The following is an 18,945-nucleotide window of genomic DNA, read 5'->3' on the forward strand; positions in this document are numbered from 1 at the left end:
AAAGTAATAAAAATATTAAATATTTAACAATTTTTATTTATTTATAAATGCTACCTATGGAGAATTAATATTTTTTATTAAGACTAATAAATTATGTAATAAAATTGAAACTAAACATAATAAAACATATAGCCATGAAAACTGTACAATTAACTATAATATCTCAAAATTATTATTTAAGTATATTAAATACGTAATGATGTAATATTCTGGTTCCCAATTCGTTGGTTCGTCGTTCGTACTTAATGAATTAATAAACAATCATTCCATTGGATATATAATTACACTCTTTATGTATGAACTATTACTCAAACAAAATGTAGTTCTTGATAAATGGAGAATGTGTAGAACAAATACTGTGTCTGTATGGTTTGTATGGAAGGTACAGGTTATGAAGCTTTTTTCATCTGTCATTGTACTAACCAATGTTTAGAAATTCTTGAATTGTTTTTTCCTCAGAACTAAAATCTGGGCTCATGATGTATTTCATAGATATGGTTAACCATTGTGTTATCATAATAGATTGCCTGGGCTGCCAATCATTTTTTATAATATGTCCTGTAAAAATTTCAATGTATTTTTGTATATGGCAAGTAATGTAAATGTGTAAATGTTAGATAAAAAACATGTAACATGTAAATGTTAGATAAAAAAATAAGAATATTGAATTATATGTTTTGTTTTTCATAATTTAATACCCACATTATTCAAAAATACAGTAATAGCAATAGTTACTATCATATAGGTATTTAAAATTAATAATGTGTATGTACTTGATACAAACAAAGGTCTTATGGACATGTTTATAACTCCCGTCAATATGTTAGATACTAAGAAATACAATAAACCATTTTTATTTACATTTTGCAATATATATGGAACAAATAATATATTCTTTTCATTTTTGTCATAAATCGTAATATCTAAGAAAAACAATAATAGTAATACTGTGATGAAAATTGCTTCTAAATACAAGCAGTAGGTTAAATTGGCTAATGTTCTAGAAGGTGGTATAATTTGCTCAAAACTTTTAAGGTAAACCCATAATAGTAATGAATTTAATGATAAATATGACAAAATGTCAAGTTTTCGCAAACTTTGATTGCTCAGTATTGTTTTAGTGTGGGCTCCATATAAGTATAAAGCAACATATCCTAAGGAAGAAGATATGCCTTCTCTATTAGCAGATAGCAATGATACACGAGGATTATCACTGAACACCCAGTTTTGAAGTCCATTGTATAATAGAACTTCATGTAACATGAGCATAAACATACTAAGAAACAGTGATCTATTTGTGAAATGTAGGAGTATTGTTGAAGTTAATTTGCAAATGGCCAAGGTAAAGAAAAAATTCCAATGGACTCCATATTCCGATATATGTTCTTGGTAATCCAACTTTTTAATACTTACAAATCTAAATACTCCTAATATACATAATATGGAAACAAATTTTATATTGCTTCTTAGAATGGCAACAAAATTGTGACTGTGTAAATCTTTATGGACTAATCCACTTATCAGTACAAACAGTCCTACTCCAGTATCCATTAAACTATAACCATATCTTTCAGTTTTAGCTAAATGCCTAGGAAAGAATTTGAAATCAACAGCTAATATACAAAATACTGTTATTAAATAAGTCAGCCCGCGGACATAAGTTATGCTAGTAATTATATTATTATTTAAAATATTCTTTTGTTTCAACTTGTTACTAATTGTGTTCAAATTAATTTTATTTTTAAATTTGTAGGTTAATAGAAGAAATATGAATAAATTTAATTCATAAATATAATTTGATAGTATTGTATGAGCACATATTAAAGGTAAAATTATAATTACATATTCGTATATATAATTTTTCAACTTCATTAAAGAAACTATAAGTGCACATTGAACTGTGAAGGATATACTTAAAAATGTATGAAGTAAAGTTGAACCATGATTATTCTGCATAAACGACTCATGATATCGTTTATATTCCGTAGAATTCAACGTTGAGTTTTCTTCGTAAAAAAACATCGTGAATAATCTATTGAGAATCTGGAAGCTCGACGTTATCCAAACTAATTTTTCACAGAGCTAGATATGGTTTTATGTTGTATGTATGTTTTATGTACTAAAACTACAATTCTTTTATTTGAGCACGATCTTTTGTTAAAATTTTATTTTTAATTATAACAAAAACACAATTTTTCATTAGAGCACCTTCAACTTCTTCTTCAAAACAAACAAACATAGCCTTCAACTTTTTCACTTGAAAATTTTTTTTTAAGGGATTTTATGACCTGGTAACTAAGACCTTTAAGTCATGTCTTATTTTAATTTATTTTCTTATTTTTATGAAAAATTATGAAATGAAATGAAGATGATTGATTTGAGACATTAATCAACTGGGATGAAATCAAATGAAATGAGATGAGATGATATGGGATGAAATATAATCTCAGTAAAATGGTGGTCATCTACTGAGACTTTTTCATTGGACTTTTTGGAGGATCCCGAGAAGTGACGTCCAGCGGCTTTGTTTCATTTTCCCACATTTGTGCACTTTTACAGATATTAAACAGTTAATAAACCACCGTTATTACACATTTAAACCTGAAAAAACACTAAATAGACAAAATAAAACAAATCACACAACTTCACTCCTCGCGTTCCCGCCAAAAAGTCTTTCACTTGAAATCACTGCAGTTTATCCACAGTTTTTCCAAACCAAAACAAAAAGGAGCTATTTTAAGTGTATAATCTATGGAGCTCACTGAAGTAGTCTATGATGGAGCTATTGTGGAATTTGTCAATTTGTCATTTGTCAAAATTATATTTTTTTGATTCGCGTTAGACAAAGGATTTAGGAAGTTTTCCTACGTTGTATAGTTGTAAATTGTTACGCAATTTTGTATTCTTGAAAGTTACCTTCCTTTTTTATTGCGCTTTATATCCATTCTCTTTATTTCTATTTTCTTTACTTAGCGTTCTAAGGCCGAATCTGATTGATCCTATTGAGTCTCAGGACTTTATTAGGTATACTAATGTTATAAATAATTATAATCGTTCATATCCGATCCAGGTTGTTGGATTCCCCGGGTCCACTGTCGGTGCTTTTAGGTTCTTTAAGCACCGGACACAAGCCGCTGAGTTTCTCGTTGGATCTTCTTAGTGGGTCGCGACTCCAACCCGGTGGTAGATTCTGCGAAGCACTGCTCTTGCTAAGGCTAGTGTTAGAAAACACTCTCGGTTGGGCGCTTCAGCCCACCTGCCCGTCTTCGCGTAGCTGGAATGGCCCCTTAGTCACCAGCGTATAAATAGGCAAATAAAATCATCATTTTTCATTAAACTAAAACTTTATGATTAATATAACGACTATTAATGGAGTCATGGATTCGCCATTATTTTATTTTATGGTATTTCCTGGTAATTTTTAGCAGGCATATTTTTTGACAGAATTATTTTGTCTTACACTATGGTTTATGATAGGTAGTGGATAAAATGTCTAATTTAGGATTTGCTGTTGGTTATTTAATAGGTCACAGAAAATATACGTGCTAACCTTGTATTTTTAATATCTTTGACGAGGTCATTTGTTACTACCAAATCATATGTATGTTTAAAATTATAAAATGGCCACAGTTATTTTTCCAGAGGCGCCTAGACATGATGAATCTTTAGAATGGATTAACGAAAGCTTTTTAGTATCCCAAGACTTTGGCCCTAGTAATGAATTATCCTGTAGACAACTACCATACTGGAAAACTCTAACAAAACGAATGTCTGATTCATATCAATCTTTAGTAAGCTTGTTATTAAAGAATAAAAAGAAACGATTTTCGCGAAGACTAAATTCGGAATATGTAAAAAATGAAGTAATTGTTTATAACGTCAATAATAGTACTGAAAAGGAGCAAGAAAGTAATTCAGTTAATGACTGGTATAAGAGAGAATACACCAATCAAATTGGGGAACCTCCGAAACACGATGCGGAGGAGCGCTTAGAGAAGGCTATTAATGGATTAAAATGGCAGTCTAAGTGCATTGCTTTTGATCGACTGTTTTATGCTCCACCGGTAAGATATACTTTTGTACTTCATCACACCTTTTAAAGTTCTTGAGTGGCGACCGCGTACTGGAAGACGTAGCGTGGGTAGGCTTCCCACAAGATGGCGCGACGATCTATTGAGGTTCGCGGGGATCCGCTGGATGTAGGCAGCGCAGGACCGGTCTTTGTGGTGAGGCTCGGGGGAGGCCTATGTCCAGCAGTGGACGTCCATGGGCTGATAAGAAGAATGTTTGGAATTTATTTTATTGTATGTACTAGATCCAGCGCGAACTAATGCTAGAGCAAGTAAATTGGGATGACACTCCACTAGCTCTAGCCTGCACGTGTCCAGCAACGATATGCACATGCTCGTGTAGGAAAAACTATTTGTTGCCAGCTCAAAAAATACCTAGACGTAAGTTTAATAAAAATAGTTCACAATAGTCCATCCATATACTGGTGGTAGGACCTCTTGTGAGTCCGCACGGGAGGTACCACCACCCTACCTATTTCTGCCGTGAAGCAGTAACGCGTTTCGGTCTGAAGGGTGGGGCAGCCGTTGTAAGTATACTAAGACCTTAGAACTCATATCTCAAGGTGGCGGCATTTACGTTGTAAATGTCTATGGGCTCTGGTAACCACTTAACACCAGGTGAGCTGTGAGCTCGTTTTGACATCTATGCAATAAAAAAAATGTGGGCTTCAAGACTTTTCATTATCTTCCGGCAAGTCTAATGTATTTGTATAGTTTGCTGAATAAATCCTTAGAATTTAAATTGTAACATTGCATCTGGTAACACTAGCAGTTAAACATAGCACCCTGCCTGCCTAGTCATCCTGAAGATTTCAACGACTGAGTAGAAAGCGCGCTGAGTAGAATTTGAATTATTTGGATAGATCACTCTTAAATAAACATAAAGTTCAGTGTGCTTAGTGCAAGTTTTTAACGTTCTCGATAACGTAAAAGTTAAGCCATTTTTGTTTGCAGTTGAAACAGCGCCCTTAGCGGCAAACGTAGGCAAACGATCCCATTCCATACAAATAAGAGGTAACTTTTACGATATCTAGAACGTTAAAAAACTCGCACTAAGCACACTGGTGTCTATTGCCTTCTGAAATGTGTCTGTTAATTGTTGCACCGCAAGTCATGCTTCCACTAATTCTACTAATATATACTTAAATACAACAATATTTGATATTAAATTTATGTCTTCTCTTGAGAATGACATGAACTGAAATTATTTTAAATTACGCTAATGGCGTCGACTGTATGAAGGGTGACTGATGGCATTTATCGATTTTGCCTGAGATTATTAACACTGGACAATATCTACTCTCACTGAGTAAAACTAGTTGATGAAATTTTGTTTAATGGACACATCAGTTTATTTAAAACCATACATATGTATGGGGCATTTTGTTGAGCATCTCATTGACCACAATAATATTCAAAGTAATCGCTTTCTCGATATAATAAGAGAAATTAAAGCTCTAAGTGGTATTCAGCCCTCGGTATTCGAGAAGAAACGCGTAGTTAAAAGCAGTTAAAAGCCACAGTATTGAAAATCTGGTATAGCCCCGGCTACTAGCGATAAGGAAAAGAAAAAAAGTTGAAAATGTTGAAATATTGTTTTCCTTAGGACTGTGTCCATATTGGATCGGTGTTAAGCGATTTTTATGGTTGTTCCATTGTGCGAAGTATCCAAAACCAGCTGGTACCCTCATTCCAAAACTAGTTGCTGTTGTCAATAAAGAATCTGCGTTTTACAAAAGTCCTAAAGGACGTATAATACGTGAGTTTTTCTATACCATTTAAAAAGTTGTCTTCCTCTGTTTAATAATTTTCGTCAAGCTGCCAATCGTGAGCACATATAAATTCACTTTACGTATTGTGCTGTTATTTAATTTAATTTTAGACTTGGACCAATCTGCCTATTTGAGATTGAGGTATTCAGTCCCTTCGCAAAATCGGAATGACTAACCGGTCACTACATAAAGTTATGTCAATGACGAATTTCAATGGAAATGTAAAATAGAAATGTATTAAAAAATCCATTCAATAAATCAGTAATCTAGTGAGGCCATGGCGAGGGTAGTTTTCAGTCATAGCGGTTTATGCCATAGCCCGTGTAACCTCACACGTTGAGGCCCTATACGGAACGGTCTTCGCATTGCGTCCTCACTATTCTACTTACTAATTTAAAAAAAATTGCACCCGGATTAAGTCTAATTCTATTTTGAATACAATGAGCACATGGCTCGCCATTTTTTATGTTACTGGGGCCCACAGATATCACAACGTGATTGCTGTCACCCATCTTGAAACACAGCTGAAGTCTTAAATCCTGTATACAGTCTTTAAAATCCGTAACCCATTACTGCGTCACCGCAAAAGTACGCAAAATGATGTAAATAAATTATGTATTATGGAAAAGTCTAATAAAGGAAGCTACCTGATTACCGTGCCACAGTCTCTTTATCGAGACGTGGCAGAGACTTGGTGGCATAGGTGTTCCTAGCTATGATAGGACCCAAGGGTCCACAAACAAGTCCTTTATTTTATAAAAAATGTTATTTATATTATGGTTTGTTCGCGGTGAGGGAAATAAACTATTAATGTAATAAATAGGCTGTTTTCTAAGACCCGCGAGTAATATACATGGTAAAAATATTTTATAAATTATATTTTATCGCGTTAATTCCCACGCTTCGAATTCATTACAGTTTTCGTGGTCACTGATGACAGTTGTCCATGTCCGTAGTTTTAATTAATTGATGCTCATTGATACATTTAACTATTGTTTTTTTAGTGACAGAGAAAGGTCCAGAGTTTTGCATGTCCGGTTGCTTACAATACTTAGTATCGAGTTCGCAAGCGAATGCATTGTAAGTCCTTTTTTTTTAAATACTAATGTATAATACCTATTAACAATCTAATAATATTATGTATTTTGTGGTCGTCGTGGCCTAACGGATAAGACGTCCGGTGCATTCGTGTTGAAGCGATGCACCGGTGTTCGAATCCCGCAGGCGAGTACCAATTTTTCTAATGAAATACGTACTCAACAAATGTTCACGATTGACTTCCACGGTGAAGGAATAACATCGTGTAATAAAAATGAAACCCGCAAAATTATAATTTGCGTAATTACTGGTGGTAGGACCTCTTGTGAGTCCGCACGGGTAGGTACCACCGCCCCGCCTATTTCTGCCGTGAAGCAGTAATGCGTTTCGGTTTGAAGGGTGGGGCAGCCGTTGTGACTATACTGAGACCTTAGAACTATATCTCAAGGTGTGTGGCGCATTTCCGTTGTAGATGTCTATGGGCTCCAGTAACCACTTAACATCAGGTGGGCTGTGAGCTCGTCCACACAGCTAAGCAATAAAAAAAAAAAAAAAAAAATGTATATAAATGAATATAAAACATCATTTAAATGAAACATTTAACTAGAGGTTCCTTTAATTAAGGTGTGAGTGAATTACGTTTTTAAATTACTTTCCATAGATAATAATACTCTAAAGAATACTATAGGGTTCTTTCTCTGGCGCTCCAAGTGAGCACGATAAAGAGTAAGTACTTCATCTTCTATTAAATTCAATTTGTATTCAGATTGGCTGCTGAAATCGCGAAAATTCAAGAAATCGACGTTGAAGGACTTCAGGAGGTTAGTATCGGCGCACTTACAATGCTTACAATGATGTAGGGCATCATGAGTCTCCGTGTTTTTTGAGTCTTGGACACGATTTCGACTCTAAATGACCTACTTTGTATATGTTACATTCCATTTATTGTGGACCATGAAAATTTAGTTCCTTTTCTACAACCGCATAAATAATTGCCAAATTAACTTAATGCGTAGAAACTACATTTTTATGTAACTTGACAGATGCTTCAATCTATGCTAATGTGAATTTTACAGAGCGGTGGTACGAAGTTTGACGTACCAGATGAGATGGACACCGAAGGATATTGTGATGGGTTCACGTGTACTGGTTTGTGTTTTAATATTCGTTTAAATTAGATATGAACAAAATAAGGACATTGAACCGTAACTGTCAAGATATAAGGTCTATTGCGTTAGTTCACAGATTACCCTACTAAACAAATGAACGCGCGATAAAAGTGTTTTGATTTTTTATTTTAGTTTCAACGCAAACTGACAACGATGAAGAATCAGACGAATTATTAATGGGAGATTACACTCACGTCCTGTACGCGTCAGTGGAGAATACCTTCATGAGTGACATGGACGGGAAGAAACTGCAGATATCGTTTTACAATGAGTACGAAACTGTCAGATTATAGATTAAATTACGGAATTGACATCCTTGATTTTCGAATTTTGTACTGCACGATTTTTTAAAATTCCATATTCATCCAGACTTGATCTTGAGTATCGTAATGAAACAAAATGCAGTAAAATAAGTTTTAGACATGTGTAAATTTTATCAAAATAAAAATTAAGCAATATCTATACTAATATATAAATTTACAGTGGTTTTTACGGATGTTCCGTTATAACTACTGAACCGTGCATCTGATTGACTTGAAACTTGGTATCCATGTAGAAAATACATGTACTTAATGGATAGGCTAATATTTATATGAGTGTTGGACTCCCTACACCAGTTGCGGGGGCGTTAATGATGAACGTGGGTGAGAAATAATAATGTTAATTTTAAATGCCCAGTGAAGCGGACGGGTACAGCTAGTTATGATATAAATCGATATTAATTTGTCAAGCAGTATAGAGAAAATAGCTTGCGGACGCACTCCATGCTAGCTGACTTTTTGACTGCATTGCGTGCTGCATATCAAATAAATAAAAATTAAGAATAATTTTCATTTATCTAATGTGCTTCACTACCATATACAGCTAGCACGCTTTTTCACATAGCTGACTTAGACAATAAATACGAAACACAGGAGAAACGAGTGCGCAATGTAATCTGAACTAATTACATTTAGCTTGTTCCACTACACCCGACACTGAAACAAAATACTTTGATTTCAGAGAGCCTCCAGATCCTTGCGCTTTTAGTCTTAGCAGAGTTTTCCATGTCGATGAGTAAGTTATATGTTGTTTATTCCGATATGAATATTCACTGATTTGCATACAATAATAAAGGACGAATTTGATATCTTGAAAAATACATTAACCTGTTTTACTCATTATATAAAGCCTGAAACATTAATCAATTTTCAGAATGAAACAACACCTTCACAAAATGAAAGAATTGTATTCGTCAATCTCCGTGATGATAGGTAAAACAATTTCCCATTAAGTAATTGAAGTATTAGTAAGTCCAAGTTAATTAATATTTTTACGTTTTATTGCAGATCAATACAGCGCAAAGTAAGTATTAAAATCACTACTGAATTGCATTCGTCGACAGCGTATTGACAAAATGCAGTTCATTGCATGAAAAGCCTTATTGACAAAATGCAGTTCATTGCATGAAAAGCCGTATTGACAAAATGCAGTTCATTGCATGAAAAGCCGTATTGACAAAATGCAGTTCATTGCATGAAAAGCCGTAGGTATTGACAAAATGCAGTTCATTGCATGATAAGCCGTATTGACAAAATGCAGTTCATTGCATGAAAAGCCGTATTGACAAAATGCAATTCATTGCATGAAAAGCCGTATTGACAAAAGCAGTTCATTGCATGAAAAGCTATTTCATATTTATTAAATACTTTTTATTTATTCGATGGCAAGTGAACGATCTCAAAGCTAGGCACCAGATAACCAGGCACCTTTGTAGACGTCTATCTACTATTTTTTTTATTTTATTGCTTTCGATAGGCAGACGAGCTTACGGCTCATCTGATGGGAAATGATAACCGTCGCCCATAGACATCCAAACTACATCAGTGACTCAGATGCGCTGCCTATTATTTCTATTTCGATCACTATATATGTAGTGGTATGGTGTGTAACTTGAAACTTCATAGCCTTTGTGGGCTTGTACTATCGTTTTGGCTATTCCTACCGCAAAGACGATGGGTTCTGATTCATTGGAATTCAATTGTGGTTCCGAGACTACGATTAAGTCTGTGGGCATCATAATTAACATCTAAATAAAAAAAAGGGTTTTAGTTGGTCTATAACAATTACAGTATACGGTAGGTAGCGGCTTGGCTCTGCCCCTGACATTGCTGAAGTCCATGGGCAACTAACCACTCAACACACAACGGAAATAGAAAAAAAATGAAATGGTCGTTTTTTACAGTAAAATTGTTTAAAGTTGTCTCATTACATCGTATAATTTTACACAAAATAATTTAATTTTGATATAATATCTCACGTGGGCACCAGATCTGAGATTGCAACGTAAAATTACTTTGCCAATTTTGTATTTGACTATCCAATCTATACTTTCAATAGGCACACGTCTAAAGTCGACATAGAAGGGAGCGAATGCTGTCATGACTATACATCGTGTAGCCGTAAAAGATCCGGTCAACGAATAGAAAAAACCAAGAAAAAACCTAATGAAGACCTTGAAGTAACAACGTGGCAGAAACTACAAAAAGCCAAAAGCTCAATCAGGAAGTATTTAAAATATATAGATTTGTCAGACGCTTGTGATAAAGAAAGTTCTAAAACTGAAATGAGAAGATGTATTCCTAAGCCGGATATGTCAAGGAAAACGGATGATACTAACAATGAAATAAAAATGATATCTCCAACGACGAATTCCAAAGAATCTGTAGAATTACTTAATGATGATATTATAAATACTCCTGAGGCATCTGATTTAGAATCAGGAAAGATAAAATCTAGAAGATTCTCCGTTAAAAAATCGTCAGACAAATTGAAATACAAAGTTTCGTTCAAAGATGAACAATCTAATCATGAAATTGATTGTAGTCCTTGTAAAAATTAGAAAACATTTTATAAAACCAATTTGGATCCAAAATATCAAAACGATAATAATATTTCAGTTAGTGACAATGAATCATACCAGTCTGTGTCAAGAAATTTTTATATTATTTAAAAGTAGCAAATGTAAAATTGAAGATTAAAATATTTTAAATAAATGTTTGTGTTGTGTATCACGGGTGTTTCAACTGCATTCCCGCTACTTAATTTATTAGCGATTTGTAATTGTTCATTATTTTGTTATGATTAATAACATAGCTTCAATGGGAAACTTTTTACACAACTAAATGACAGTCCGTCAGTTTCCTATAAAATACACAACACTTAGCAAGTAATCACTACTGATCACTACTGATACACAATACACATTATGTATACAGGTCAGATTCGATAAATTTACTGATATCATTTAAGTGCGGTGATTACGCTTAAGGCGGTACAATCCTTTTTATTATTCAATAGATCGATGAATATCCAAATACAGCTTTAATATCACAATCATATTTGGGGACTTTAGAAAATTACAGGAGTAATCGAAATCAGCTATGTGAAATTTATTTCAAAACATAGTAACATAATGACGGATTGGCTGGAAAGAAAAGTTGAAGCTGAAAGGGAGTGGTTTCAAAAGGAGCACGAGAAACAGTTTGGGAAGTCTTCCAAAACAACTGAAGAATTAGAAGAGAGACTTCACAAAGCTATTAACAAGCTAAGGAAATTATCTCGCAGGAAAGTTTGTGAAAGGAAACATTTCGCACCCTATGTAAGTTACATATTTTGCTTATAATTTTAATCCAACCATTTAAGAAACGGCTTGTCTCTTAGTTTATTTATTTATTTATTGCTTAGGTGGGTGGACGAGCTCACAGCCCACCTTGTGTTAAGTGGTTACTGGAGCCCATAGACATCGACAACGTAAATGCGCCACCCACCTTGAGATATAAGTTCTAAGGTCTCAAGTATAGTTATAACGGCTGCCCCACCCTTTAAACCGAAACGCATTAATGCTTCACGGCAGAAATAAGCAGGGTGGTTAGTTTACGAAATGACACGACTAACTATTTTATAAAGCTTTCGTGGCCTTAAAAGCTAAAACGGTGTAGCCATGCAACTATGTAGGTAGATCTAGAGGCATTAATTTCTTCTAAGCGGGCAATAGTAAATCTTAACTTAATACCAGGTGGGCCGTGAGCTCGTCCACCCATCTAAGCAATAAAATATTATTATTGATAAATAAATCCCTTGTTCTTTAATGATCCTCTGTTGTATGAATGTAAAGATAGATATTTAATATAAAAAATCGAGCAAGTTGCGAATCTTATTCAAGGGGCTTCCGCCATCTAGGGGTGCGCGTGGTAAGTGGTTTTGATGATCTGCAGATGTTAGGGGCGGACCGCGGACCCAAGGCTATTTTTAGCGGCTTACCAGTGGGTAGCGACTCCCCTTGCACTTTCTAACACAACGTTAGATCTTCGCCCGCTGTCAGAACCCAGACAGATCAGATAGGTTCTCGCAGTCAACACTACAACCAGACTTTCGGCGCCACTCCGAGGACGCCCAACCGTCGAGGCTATCGTCGACGACCAGTGACGCCGGTCTCCGCGGTACAGCGCCAAGCTAGGCCACTCGAGCTAGACGAACGCCCTCCTCCGGCCCCCTGTTCGGCGGTGGTACGGCTCCGAGAAGGATGGAATATTTAGTTCTGAGTCCTAACTCTAATAATGAGTATGTGTTAAATTATCAACAAAGATTTGCCTAAAGTCTCTATTTTTATTGGTTACGCTAACCAGAGACGTTTAAGTTATAATCTTCGTTAACGTAGTAACATTGCATTAGACTAATCTACCGTTGCCACTGGAGCCAGTCAGCTGGACAGCACCCTTGGCGCTGAAATGTGTCTGTCCAACAGGAGATTGCCGGTGTTCTTGCAAAGGAAACACGTTATTACCTAAGAAGAGGCTTCCGTTTTGTAAGATAATGTTTTAATTTGAGCGACCACACTAGATATCTGACATCGACAATCAAACAACTAATTAATATTAATTGTTGTAAAGATTTTTATCGTAGTTTCGATTGAGTTGAGATGTCATTTTGTTTAGTATGTATCTTATCCAGGCGGACCCGTATACTCGTATACGTGTTTTAAATTGTTACCTTGCAATCATACTTACTGCAACTTCCCCGTCATCGTTCTCGTCGAACCCGTCGCTTGTGACGAAGGGCTCGACGAGTAAATTAACCCACAGACACAGCCCACTGAGTTTCTCGCCGGAGCTTTCAGTGGGTCGCGTTTCTGATCCGGTGGTAGATTCTACCTACTAGTTAAGGTTACGCTGAAATAGCCTCTCAAGGCTATCAGATTAGGCAGGAAAAAAACAACTTTATTCACTGTATAGGACTTCACTGTCAACTTTGTTCACGGATATTTAGAAGATATCGCTACCTGACCGCCTCTTGTTATTGTATTGTTAGATAAATTATTTTGGCGAATACGGCGTAGCCATATAACGAATAGCGCATAACGCATGGCGGTTCCAGTATTACTTGCGTACTAAATGAGAGAGAACGGAACAAAGAGGGTGAACAAAATTTACAAAAATATTAAAGCAATTTCTGTAAAATTTCCCTGGCATTCATGTTCCGTTCCTTATCTCTCGATTGAGTACATTAATAGTATTCAGGCTTATTTTGTTTTCACTAAGTGCTTCGTTACGATTGGTGGGGTCTGCGAGTTTTGCTCCACGTCCTTCGTATCAAAAGATATTCGAAGCCAGCCGGTGTTCTCCCGCCGAACCTTGTCGAAGCCGTCAAAATAGAATCCGAATTTTACAGGAGCGAAAAAGGACGGGCAATACGTGAGTACTCGATTTTTTTTTCTAATTATCAAGCTTTTAACAACATACGAGCAGTGAAAATTATTAATTACCGTGATGACTACAGATTCTTCTAATATTTGCCGCGAAGCATTACGTGTTGCGAAAGAGATGGAAACAGATTAACCTTTATTTCAATGACTTTGACCTTTGGAAATGGCGGTTTTATTTTGGCGACTGTGGGCTCTGGTAAAAGTTTCAAAGAAGATAGTCCGTGACTTTGTCGCCCTGTAAATTCAGCAATTGTTATGTTGATATATTAAAATTTATCGAAATAATTTAGATATTTTAATCCTTCCTTGAATTCATTTCTTACGTTAATATTCGTTGTGAAAGCATGCTGAATTTGCCAGAACTAAAATTGACTTGTAAAGGAGAAGCCGTGTTATTATAAAATAGGCAGTAATATCAACGACAGCATTACATGCCATTGGTATCAGATTGATAACCATGAGCATTCGTGATCACACTTCACATTACTAAACTAAAAACGTACTTACTCGAAGATCCTGCGAAATACTATCTACCTACGCTATTGACTAGGGTCTGCGACCTTCCTCCCACACCTATAATTGAATACTTTAAAATTTCCCAATTCCCATACTATTTACCAATTGATATGCAACTACAAAAGCTGTCATAATTTTTATGTTAACAATTTATTTTCAGTGATAGAAAGAGGCCCTGAGTTTTGTCTATCAGGATGTTTGAAATTCTTCATCACAAACAGGACTCAGGAAAAAAAGTAAGCGTCGTAATTGCTCTGTGGATCCTAGATATCATCCTTTCTCAATTTGAAGTGTAATTAGTACTTTGACGTTTTTCCTTAATGTTTTTTTTTATTTTTTTTTTATTGCTTAGATGGGTGGACGAGCTCACAGCCCACCGGGTGTTAAGTGGTTACTGGAGCCCATAGACATCTACAACGTAAATGCGCCACCCACCTTGAGATATAAGTTCTAAGATCTCAGTATAGTTACAACCATAGATTATACACTTAATATATTTGAGAGTTACAACGGTTGCCCTACCCTTCAGACCGAAACACATTACTGCTTCACGGCAGAAATAGGCGGGGCGGTGGTACCTACCCGCGCGGACTCACAAGAGGTCCTACCTACCAGTAAAAAAGTAAAGTAAACAGTAATGTGACCTAGTGGTTTAGAAAATTATGAATACTGGACTCACACGTTTCCATTTAGATTAGGAAGTAACCCCGTTTACGGGCTCGATTAATTTATATTCTGTATAGTTTTACAGCGGTCATACAAGAAATGAAGGAAAGCATGGCCATCGCAGACGAAGGCCATGAAACTAGCGAAGACGTAACGCAAGAAAAGGTATTTTTTCATTGATTTAACACACAGACCTTATGACCACGTTTGTAAATTCATTTATTCTTGGTTTTCTCCGAAAGCCGGGCTAGCCGTATGCTTCGTAAATGTGATCCAGACTAAACACTTCACACTGTGGCTTTTTGCTATTTCTAGTAGTCTTTCTAGTAATTTAAATAAAATTAGCTAAAAATATCTTACTGGATTCGTCACAGATATATTTTAAGATTGAATAATTTAAAAAGGTAACATGTATCTAGATGATGTGATTGCTTTAATTATTTCCACTTTATCTAAACCTTATAATAATGAAATTCGGTGTGTTTTGTATATTAAAATAAGTTGGAAAAGTATTGATTTTTTAATATTGAAGGGTATAAAACCAAAAGTAGGACTCGGACAACCAGTTCAGTATGCTTTATTCTTTATTGTACACACAGTTAATACAATATAATAATTGCGAAAAGTTATAAAATGGCGAGCTTAACTCAACAATGCGAGTTTCTTAACGTACTCGATAACGTAAAAGTTAACTCTCAAATTTGTAAGGAGTTGGAACGTTTGCGTACGTTTACCGCTAGGGGCGCTGTTCCAACTGCATACAAATGTGAGCTATCTTTTAATCGTTTAATCGATCGAGAACGTAAAAAAACTCGCACTAAGCACACAGAGCTGTGTGCCGAATATATGTATCCAATATTAATATATACAATTATCTTTCAGGATAAAGTAGCTCCCAAAGACTTATGGCTTGATCGAACTTGTGAACAATACTATTGCTCAGGTATTTTTTTAATTTTTTTATTGCCCGATCAGGCAGACGAGCATACTGCCCACCTGATGGTAAGTGGTTACCGTCGCTCATGGACGTTAGCATTTCCAGGAGCAGAGCCAAGCTGCTGCCTACCGTTTAATACTCTCCACAAGCCTCGTCTGAAGATGGACATGTCATAACGCTCGGGAAACATCGTGGAGGGGAGCTCATTCTAAAGCCGGATGGTACGTCGCAAAAATGATCTCTGGAATCGCACTGCGGATGCACGTATTTAGCATGTAATCCTATTCATAGATCGATTTTGACCTTGGATAATTAAATATTATATTTTGTGTTTGATTTCAGTTTCCACCCAATCGGAAACTAATTACGATGGAGATTTTATTATAGGAGATTATTCTCATATATTGTTCGGGTCACCAGACGAAAGCATTCTGTGTGACATAGAAGGTGTCGAGTTACAAGTTTCATCCTATAAGGAGTACGTTTACTATTTTATTTGTAGTTCTAGACTAAAACAGTATTAAAATAGCATTTATATTGCATTAGTAGATAGTCGAGAAAACGGTGAGCTGTCACCTTCACTTATAGACTATACTTATAGCAGTACCAGCGAAGCAGCTCAGCCTTTGCTAGCTGTCGAAGATTTTCAGTCAAAGCTCGTTTGAAGAAGGACATTGCCCAAGAAACAAAAAACTGTTGAAAGTGGTGCGATAGAAAAACAAGACGACGAAATCATCTGAAACGATTCCAAATCTAATAATGTATTATGACAAATTGTTGATAAATAGAGGCTATTAACTGATCTCGGTTGGGAGGATGTAAGCGTTGAATTTCTGTTGGGCTCAAATTGACAGTTACGAATACAATAGCGGTACATCCCTTAAACCAAGTGAGAACATATTCTTGACAACTTAAGATCGAGAAAAGATCAGTATTGATTGAGACATTGATGTATTAAAAAAGTAAATAAAAATGTAGGTACAGAAAACTAGAGTGACTAATATTTTTTCATAGGTTGACAAAACTATGCTATTTTATATAAGTTTAATTAGTCGTCTCATAGTAAACGATACTATGTGTTTTTTAGCGTACCAAAGGAATCTCGAAACTATTTAAATGTTAAAAAAACGATTGATAAACTATTCCACGTGACTGAGTAAGTATACCTATGGGAGGTTATGTATATGGTATGGTTGAACAAAATGTAATATTTTGGAAATACTATGGTTGGATTAACAATATACAAATTTTGTTTAAGGATTAAGCAACACATTTCCAAAGTCAAAAAGGACATGGTAACCTCAATATTTCAAATACCAGGTAATTTAAATTTGAAAAGATTTTTAGTTAATGTAATATGTACTTTACTAGACTGAGATAATGATATAAGTTTACTTTCACTTTCAGAAATATTTCAGACTAAGTAAGTTAATAAATTTTAAGAATAGAGTAACTGTTATTTGTATTTGTTAAATTTAAAATTGTAATTTACAATGTGATTTCAGAGAGAGCCAATATGATTGTGCTGATATAAAGATGGAAACAGATATAATTTGTGAATCTCTTGCGGATGTAAGAAGGAAGCAACGAGAAAAGGAATGTATTAGAAGATTAAAACAGGAGAGTTTGTATGAAGGTGGTTTTGATAATAATATAACTGATTCTACTCCTGAAAACTTTTTAAATGATACAGAACAACGCACAGATCTCAAAGATATTTCTTCAACTGATGATGATATTAAAAACGAGATTCTCACACAAGATCCACAAATTCCATTCCAATATGCTCCTACAAACAAATATGAATCCAATGAGATAAACCTAACTAAGTCTTTGAGTAGTAATAAAAATAAGTTAGACGATAGCACTTTGGATTCAAAATCTAATCTCTGCTGTGTTACAAAATCACAAAATTCGAATAATCAAAAACAATCAGTGGCATCAATTATAGAAGAGTCTCAAAATAAAATTAATGAGATATTAGAAGACTTTAGAACTGAAAATAATATCAAAGACCCAACTACAGCAAAAAAAGAAGATAGCGTGCAAGATTCTGATAAAGATTTAAAAAAGAATGGTAAAGTGGAGAATTCTTATGATAATGTCTTTGAACAAAATTTGGATGTGAAATCCTCTAATGACACTCAAGAAAGTACAAGTCCTATAATAACTACAGATACAAGTTTTGAAAATTGTAACATGGAAACGACACCGAAAAAAGAAATGGATTCTGAATCCATTGAAAATGATCAAAATAATATGGTGAATAGTACCTCAGAGAGCAGTCAACGCAGTGCCGAAAAACTTCCCAGTAGTGCAAGTTTAAGATGTTGGAATAAAAAACTTAGTTCAAATCTTGATGTTGCCAAGCGAATTTCGACTAATGACGTAAAAGAGTCACAAGAAAAAAAGGAAGTCTTGGGTCGCCAAAAATCTAAGGATATGAGCGAACATTCGAGTAACTCAAGTACGAAACAATGTTGTAGACACCGACACACACCGTGTACGGACAGCGCTGTGGAAAAAAATGTTAATAAAGATCCTTCAAACACATCAAATCCAATTCTTCAGAGAAACACTTCGAAGTCTAGTTGGAAATCTCTAATTTCTTGGAGTGGAAAACAAAAGGTTCGGTGCTGTAAGCGCAGAAAAAAAGATCTTGGTGTAATGGGGAGTAGTCAAAATGAAAACCCAAAGGGATGTTTTGGAGATGAGGTCATTGATAAAGATAATGAAACGACTAGCGATTTTGAAGCAATGAGCCTCAAAAATTTATCTTCGGAAGTTTCTAAAACGACCAACGATAATGCAATGGTAAGCTCGGCGGTGACGGAAAACAGCGACGATGAGGGGAACAACACAGATAAATTAGATTCTATTTGCGACCAACATTACAGATTTTATTACTAGTTAAGCATTTCCATAACTTCAAACAAATCGTTTGTGTATCTGTTGTATTTTTGTATTGTAAAAATGTTATGAGCTGTTTTCTATAATATTCGTGGTTTAATGATGTTTTAGATTGTTCCTTTTG

General features: G+C 35.1%; 3 protein-coding genes across 3 annotated transcripts; 2 read left to right on the forward strand and 1 right to left on the reverse strand.

Moving 5' to 3' along the window:
- Window positions 1-675: 675 nt before the first annotated feature.
- On the reverse strand, window positions 676-2,160 carry LOC114253295 (uncharacterized). The gene has a single exon (XM_028188114.2). It carries the CDS (start codon window positions 2,020-2,022, stop codon window positions 685-687), a length of 1,338 nt encoding a protein of 445 aa, XP_028043915.2. The 5' UTR covers window positions 2,023-2,160; the 3' UTR covers window positions 676-684.
- A 907-nt stretch (window positions 2,161-3,067) lies between these two features.
- On the forward strand, window positions 3,068-11,059 carry LOC114253390 (uncharacterized). Its single transcript, XM_028188255.2, has 11 exons — window positions 3,068-4,064; window positions 4,316-4,451; window positions 5,677-5,829; window positions 6,847-6,922; window positions 7,647-7,701; window positions 7,957-8,029; window positions 8,182-8,320; window positions 9,052-9,105; window positions 9,244-9,302; window positions 9,378-9,393; window positions 10,429-11,059. Exons 1-11 carry the CDS (start codon window positions 3,621-3,623, stop codon window positions 10,928-10,930), a joined length of 1,707 nt encoding a protein of 568 aa, XP_028044056.2. The 5' UTR covers window positions 3,068-3,620; the 3' UTR covers window positions 10,931-11,059.
- A 330-nt stretch (window positions 11,060-11,389) lies between these two features.
- On the forward strand, window positions 11,390-18,904 carry LOC114253406 (uncharacterized). The gene is made up of 11 exons (XM_089727199.1): window positions 11,390-11,689; window positions 12,763-12,895; window positions 13,629-13,781; window positions 14,469-14,544; window positions 15,052-15,139; window positions 15,857-15,917; window positions 16,254-16,389; window positions 16,999-17,067; window positions 17,170-17,231; window positions 17,319-17,334; window positions 17,417-18,904. Exons 1-11 carry the CDS (start codon window positions 11,504-11,506, stop codon window positions 18,819-18,821), a joined length of 2,385 nt encoding a protein of 794 aa, XP_089583325.1. The 5' UTR covers window positions 11,390-11,503; the 3' UTR covers window positions 18,822-18,904.
- The last annotated feature ends 41 nt before the right edge of the window (window positions 18,905-18,945 follow it).

This window comes from Bombyx mandarina, chromosome 04 (genome assembly GCF_030267445.1).
Source record: "Bombyx mandarina strain Sakado chromosome 04, ASM3026744v2".
NCBI classification, from domain to species: domain Eukaryota; kingdom Metazoa; phylum Arthropoda; class Insecta; order Lepidoptera; family Bombycidae; genus Bombyx; species Bombyx mandarina.